Raw genomic sequence first — 7,829 nt, 5'->3', positions numbered from 1 at the left:
TGGAGCACGGCGGCGACGGCTTCTCTTGTCTTCAGTCCCGGACTCCTGGCGGGCGGCTTCTTCTCACTCCGGCTGCATGTCTTCTCTGGTCCTCCCGCTCCCGCCTCCTCCTCGGCCAATGGCATGGGGTTTGCCGTGCGGCCAATCAGGAAGCTGGTATTAGACCGGCTTCCTGATTAGCCAGGAGGAGGATCGGTGTGACAATAGCAAATTTTCATTTGCTATTGTCACACAATGGGCGGGCTCTGGGCACACTGCTCTGCGCCCCGGGACCACCCTTTGCATCACCCTATTAGAGCCTCTGGCTCTAATCAGGTGATTTAAAAAAAAAAAACCAATAAGCTCCATGCGTCCGGCGCCCTGCATGCAGATCAAGGGGCCGGATGCATGGATGGGGGGGGTGGCGCCCCTGCGCCCTGTATACACCAGCCGCCACTGGTGGGGCAGGGTGGGTGCTTGCCGAGATCTCCAACCCACGTCACCTCTGGTCGGAGATCTCGGCAAGTTGCCTGTACTGTGCATGTGCGCCAACAAATGCCGTGCACAGAGAAGTCCTATGCAGTGCACAAAAGAGTTGGAGTTCTCGGCAGGACAATGTATGCTACTGCGGAAGTGTCCGCGGTTGGACTTTTCAGCAGGACAATCTATGCTACTGTGCAGGCCCCCGCGGCTCCTGAAGCAAAAATTAAACACAACAGTTTGGAGAGCGGGATGTGAGCATCCGCAGTCCCTATTTTATTTTATTGTCTAATAAAAACCCGTGCACAGTACTATCCCCCAGAGTACTATTACAAATGTGAGCATCCACAGTCCATGTTTTATTTTATTGGCAAATAAAAACCTGTACACAATGCCATCCCCCACATTACTAGTATAAATGTGAGCGTACCTATGTGCTGTTTGAATGGGCAGAGTCGCAGGCAGGAGTTAGCTGAGCTATGCCTGAAAGGGAATGCTGGGATTTATAGTTCCTCTCCATACAAAAAATGCCACAGGACTTAGCATAGCTGAGCTTGAAAGTACATGCTGGGATTTATAGTTCCTCTCCACACAAAAAATATAAAGCTGGTTCCAGATGCAGTGCGACCTCTCAGAGATATGCAGCATTGTGTGCTTTGGATCTGTAATAATATCAGCTCACACTGATGCCATTTTTATGTTTGAACTCTTTATTGGGTTTTTGTGCAAAAACAAAAGCAATGCGTGTAAATGTAAAGTAAAGCACAACAGTAAATAGCAAAAAAAGCTTAATTTTCTAGGGGCCCAATCACACCTGTGCGATTTCAACCTATATTATTACAGATCCAAAGCACTCAATGCTGCATATCTCTGAGAGGTCAAACTGCATCTGGAACCAGCTTTGTATTTCTTGTATGGAGAGGAACTATAAATCCCAGCATTCCCTTTCAGGCATAGCTCAGCTAACTCCTGCCTGCGACTCTGCCCATTCAAACAGCACATAGGTACGCTCACATTTATACTAGTAATGTGGGGGATGGCATTGTGTACAGGTTTTTATTTGCCAATAAAATAAAACATGGACTGTGGATGCTCACATTTGTAATAGTACTCTGGGGGATAGTACTGTGCACGGGTTTTTATTAGACAATAAAATAAAATAGGGACTGCGGATGCTCACATCCCGCTCTCCAAACTGTTGTGTTTAATTTTTGCTTCAGGAGCCGCGGGTGCCTGTACAGTAGCATAGATTGTCCTGCTGAAAAGTCCAACCGCGGACACTTCCGCAGTAGCATACATTGTCCTGCCGAGAACTCCAACTCTTTTGTGCACTGCATAGGACTTCTCTGTGCACGGCATTTGTTGGCGCACATGCACAGTACAGGCAACTTGCCGAGATCTCCGACCAGAGGTGACGTGGGTTGGAGATCTCGGCAAGCACCCACCCTGCCCCACCAGTGGCGGCTGGTGTATACAGGGCGCAGGGGCGCCACCCCCCCCATCCATGCATCCGGCCCCTTGATCTGCATGCAGGGCGCCGGACGCATGGAGCTTATTGGTTTTTTTTTTTTAAATCACCTGATTAGAGCCAGAGGCTCTAATAGGGTGATGCAAAGGGTGGTCCCGGGGCGCAGAGCAGTGCGCCCAGAGCCCGCCCATTGTGTGACAATAGCAAATGAAAATTTGCTATTGTCACACCGATCCTCCTCCTGGCTAATCAGGAAGCCGGTCTAATACCAGCTTCCTGATTGGCCGCACGGCAAACCCCATGCCATTGGCCGAGGAGGAGGCGGGAGCGGGAGGACCAGAGAAGACATGCAGCCGGAGTGAGAAGAAGCCGCCCGCCAGGAGTCCGGGACTGAAGACAAGAGAAGCCGTCGCCGCCGTGCTCCAGGTAAGTGCACTGCTCTCGGGGGGGGGGGGGCGGGGGGGAGGTTACGCACGCTGAACTCTGCATTGATGGGGGCACCGCACAATGTTCATTGCATTGAAGTGGGCACGCACGCTGATCTCTGCATTGGGGGCATGTATGCTGGTCACTGCATTGGGGGCATGTACGCTGATCTCTACATTGGGGGAATGGTATGCTGGTCACTGCATTGAAGGGGGCATGTATGCTGGTCTCTCCATTGGGGGCATGTACGTTGATCTCTGCATTGAAGGGGGCATGTACACTGGTCACTGCATTGAAAGGGGGCACGCTGGTCACTCTGCATTGAAAGGGGGCACACTGGTCTCTCTGCATTGAAAGGGGGCACACTATACCTTAATTACTGAAGGCCCCTTTCACACTTTTGCGACCTCAAAGTAACGCAATTTTTTACAGCGTTTTTTTGCCGCAAAGCAATGCCTATTACATTTTTCTGTTTGCGCCCCCCCAAAAATTTTGAGCACCAGCCGCCACTGTGCCCCACCCCTCCATTGGTACACCCCTGACTCCGCCTGTGTCCCCCGCCATCATGCAGACTGTGTCCCCATCTCGTAGACTGTGTCCCCCGTCATCCTGCAGCCTGTGTCCCCTGTCGTCCTGCAGCTTGTGTCCCCCGCCACCATGCAGACTGTGTCCCCATCTCGTAGCCTTTGTCCCCCGTCATCTCATAGCCTTTGTCCCCCATCGTCCTGCAGCCATGTGTCCCCCGTTGTTCTGCCACCTGTGTCCCCCATCATGCCGGCACATCATGAAAGGGCTGTCACTCCTCTCATCCAGCTATATCAAAAGAGGGCTGTTCTTCTGATCAAATATATATATATGTATATATAAAATATATAAATGTGAGGATTTATATATATATATATATATATATATATATGTATATATATATATATATATATATTATCAAAGTGTCAGAAACTGGTATTTATTTTTGTAGGTTTTTTCTTTTATCCGTCCATTTTTATAGATAGATATAAAAATAAATAAACGGGAGGATCAAAAAAAAAAAAGCTATATATACACACATATATATACATATATATATATATATATATATACACATATATACACATATATATATTCGCACATATATATATATATATATATAGTAGTGTTAACCATGCTGCAGTTTTTTTTTTGTAAATCCTTTATATATTTATATATAAGCTCCAAAAGTCTGGGAAAACAGCTTGCCGAAAAATCTTTATATATATATAAATATATATATATATATATTTATATATATAAGCTCCAAAAGTCTGGGAAAACAGCTTGCCGAAAACTCCAACTATATACTGTACAGCGGCTCCAATTGTCGGGCGCATGCGCAGTTGAGTTTAAAGTTCTTGCCGAGAAATTCAACTCTCGTGCACAGTTTTCGCCGCTGTGCACGGGCATCGACTCCCGCGGCCAGGCATTGTATTGCAAGTTCCATTGGAAATCTCCTAGCCGCTCGTACTCGCGGCGGAAGTGACGTCTGAGGTTGAATTATTCGGCAAGTTGAAATAATCGGCAGTACACCTGTAGTGCAGGGCGGCGCGCACGCGATCGCGCGCCTGCCCTGCTTAAAGTGCCGCCGTCATATGACGGCGGCCCAGGATAATGGTCGCTCCGCTCCGCCGTCATATGACGGCGGGCGGGCGGCAAGCGGTTAAACTATGGGATCAATTGGCCTTTTAGTCCAAGCCACAGTACAACTAATAGATGAGATTAATTATAAATGCGTGTAAACACTAACAATGAGCCTACTCTTATTTGCGGCATTATAGTAAATATAACACTGGAAGGGGTTTATTATATGTGTTTGACAAGTGCAAAAATACCCAAGGGAGGATTTTTTTTTTCGAATTTCTCGTCCTCAGATACAGTACAGTGAGTGAGCATTGTCCCCCATAGGCAGAAAGTGTTACTGGCTGGATCAGGAGGAAAAAATAAAACAGAAAAACAAATGCACTTAACAAATCCAGGCTGTCTGAAATATGTTAAATTTTTCTTGGTACACTATAAAGCCAGGCTAAAGGCCAACTGATCCCATAGTTTAAAGTGGTAGTAAACTAAATTTTAATTTTTACCTACAGAGTAAGCTTATAATAAAGCTTACCTGAAGGTTAAATGAATATCTCCTAAACGTGCACCGTTTAAGAAGTATTCTAGTAAGCCGCAGCTGGTGACATCACTGGTGCATGCGTTCAGAAGGAACGGCATACCCGTGCCGTTCCTGCAGAGCTCCGTGCCGCGACTGACTCCCTGGCCCGGAAGGGGGGGGTGAAGGTGAAAGCCTCTGCAGGAGTGATAGCGTGCTGCTGGAAGGCTTTATTTCAAGGTAAATACAGAAGGAGGTCAAACAAGGCAGCACGCTGTTGTGCTTAGTAAGAAGAAGTGCAGATTTTAAATCACTTCAAACAGAAATGTATGAAAGGAATTGAAGCTGTTATTTCTTGCAAATTTTATAACCAAATCAGTAGCAATTAAAATTTTTTGTTAAAATGTAAAACCCCTACAGGAGCATTATAGGGGTTTCCTATGAATAAAAACTCTATCATGTCTGAAGTCGGACTCTCCTAAAAGGATCAGCCTCGGAAAGAAGATCCTGGGGTTCCACCATTGGGTGAAATAGGAGCAGTGATCGAGCTCTGTGTAAGTCTTGAAGGGGCCATCAAGAAGATGAGCTAATGTACATTATGTGAGTGCATCTCTTTTTTAAGTTTCACTTGAGGTCTTCTATTAAAACTGTATTACGCGAGGTAATTTGTGCGCTTGTGTATCCTTTGCCTTTTTGTACTTGATTTTTCTGCAGTTCATTAACACTCAAAAGATTCCTTCCCACACAGACTCTGCAATTGGACAGTGAAAGGAGAAGCAGTACACCAATGAGTTCATCTATCTTTCAGTCTGCTCTCTCGTGCACTGCACCACACCCGATGGGCTCCTTGTGCTGCTCAACCCCCTAGAGCTCTGCTTTACAAGAACAGCATAAAACAGAAATCTATTGGTACATACATTAATATATTTCCACACATGTAAAAGTTTCCAAAAACAATACTATAGTTCCTCTTTAAAAGAAGTTGCAATCTTACCTATATCTTGACAAGATGAGACAATATTAGTGAGAACTGTCACTCCATGTGCGGCAATGCTGCGGTTACTGTTATAACTGCACTCCTGTGCCAGCTTTATCAAATCTGTGCACCTGGAGGTACCAGATGTGGCCCCTAGAAGAGATACAACAGGTGAATATTGGGTAAAGTAGAACCATCATACACTGCTCAAAAAAATTAAAGGAACACTTTCTAATCAGAGTGTAAGTCAAATAAACTCCTGGTATATTAATCTGGTCAGTTAAGTAGCAGAGGGGGTTGTTAATCAGTTTCATTTGCTTTGGTGTTGAATAAATGAACAGGTGCAACAATGAGACAACCTCTAAAACAGGGATGGTTTCACAGGTGAAGGCCACTGACATTTTTTTACCTACTCATATTTTCTGGCTGTTTTTCACTAGTTTTGCATTTGGCTAGGGTCAGTATCACTACTGGGTAGCATGAGGCAATACCTCGACCACATAGAGGTTGCACAGGCAGTCCAAACTCCTCAAGAATGGCACATCAATATGTTTGCTATGTCTCACAGCACAGTCTCAAGAGCATGAAAGAGATTCCAGGAGACAGGCAGTTACTCTAGAACTGGACAGGGCCATAGAAGGTCCTTAACCCATTAGCAGGACCAGTATATCTGCTCCTTTGTGCAAGGAGGAACAGGATGAGCACTGCCAAAATGACCTCCAGCAGGCTACTGGTGTGAATATCTCTGACCAATCAAAAAAAAAAAAACTTCATGAGGGTGGCCTGAGGGCTCAACATCCTTTTGTGGGCTCCGTGCTCACTACCCAGCACTGTGGAGCTCGAATGGCATTTGCCATTGAACACCAAAATTGTCAGGTCCGCCGCTGGTGCCCTGTGATTTTCACAGATGAGAGCAGGTTCACCTTGAGCACATGACAGACATGAAAGAGTCTGGAGAAGCCACGGAGAACATTATATTGCCTGTAACATCGTTCAACATGACCGGTTTGGTGGTGGGTCAGTAATGGTCGGAGACGGTATATCCATGGAAGGATGCACAGACCTCTACAGGCTGGACAATGACACCATGACTGCCATTAGGGATGAACTCCTCTGACCCATTGTCAGACTCTAGGCTGCTGCAGTGGGTCCTGGGTTCCTCTTGGTGCACGACAATGCCCGGCCACATGTGATGAGAGTGTGCAGCCAGTGCATCCTGGAGGATGAAAGCATAGATACCAATGAATGGCCCTCACGCTCGCCTGACCTAAATCCAATAGTACATCTCTGGGACATTATGTTTTGGTCCAACCAACGCCACCATGTTGCACCTCAGTCTGTTCAGGAGCTCAGTGAAGCCCTGGTCCAGATCTGTGAGGAAATACCCCAGGACACCATCCGTTGTCTCATTAGGAGCATGCTCTGATGTTGTCAGGCATGCAAACAAGCACGTGGGGGCCATATAAACTACTGAGTACCATTTTGAGTTGCTGCAATGAAATTTCAGCAAAATAGACTAGCCTGCTGCATAATTTTTTCACTTTGATTTTCAGGGTGTCTTTTGAATTTAGCCCTCTGTAGGTTGGTCATTTTCAATTCCATCAAACGATGTGCCATCCTTTCGTTCCTAACACATTACCCAGTCCATATCAGTAAATATGTTCAACATGATATTTTTCCACATTGAAATCTGATGCGTTTTTAAAGTGTTCCTTTAATTTTTTTGAGCAGTGTATTTACGAAAATATATTGCATTTTTTGGGCTGGTATTGTAGGTTGCCCTGACCTGCTATTTGCCTCTAAGAACCTAAAACATCATTGTTATATCTGACTATGGTCCACGCCAACTTTTAGAACATGGAGGAACGCTTTAAATCACTTTTCTGCTAATAAATACTATTTCTACAGCACACAGTGATTAGCATGATGGTCACTGGGAAGAATGCTCCTACCATTAGGAGTCATTGGGAAGAATGCTCCCTACATTTGGGGTCAATGGGAAGAATGCTCCTTACATTTGGGGTCAATGGGAAGAATGCTCCTTACATTTGGGGTCAATGGGAAGAATGCTCCTTAAATTTGGGATCATTGGAAAGAATGCTCCTTAAATTTGGGATCATTGGAAAGAATGCTCCTTGCATTTGGGATCATTGGGAAGAATGCTCCTTGCATTTGGCGTCATTGGGAAGAATGCTCCTTGCATTTGGCGTCATTGGGAAGAATGCTGCCTTTACAGATAGCTAAAAAGGTCAAGTGTCAGTAAGATAGCTAAAAACATCAATTGTCAGTGGTTAGTTATCTGGGAGCAGAAATCGCTCATTGCTCAAGGAACCCCTTAGCAACCTCTGAAGCCTAAAGATACACGTAATCCTGGCTGA

General features: G+C 45.6%; 1 protein-coding gene across 1 annotated transcript in view; it reads right to left on the bottom strand.

The window, feature by feature from the left end:
* The window catches only part of INTS7 (integrator complex subunit 7), a 159,126-nt gene that overhangs the window by 117,941 nt on the left and 33,356 nt on the right, over nt 1-7,829 (bottom strand). The window contains exon 9 of the mRNA XM_082249275.1: nt 5,470-5,604. Coding sequence (XP_082105401.1) covers nt 5,470-5,604 — 135 coding nt within the window. The remainder of the gene's footprint in view (nt 1-5,469; nt 5,605-7,829) is intronic.

Source organism: Pelophylax lessonae, assembly GCF_965119305.1.
Source record: "Pelophylax lessonae genome assembly, chromosome: 3".
NCBI lineage: Eukaryota > Metazoa > Chordata > Amphibia > Anura > Ranidae > Pelophylax > Pelophylax lessonae.
Note: the sequence above shows the minus strand (reverse complement) of the source record. Positions and strands in the feature narration are given on the sequence as shown.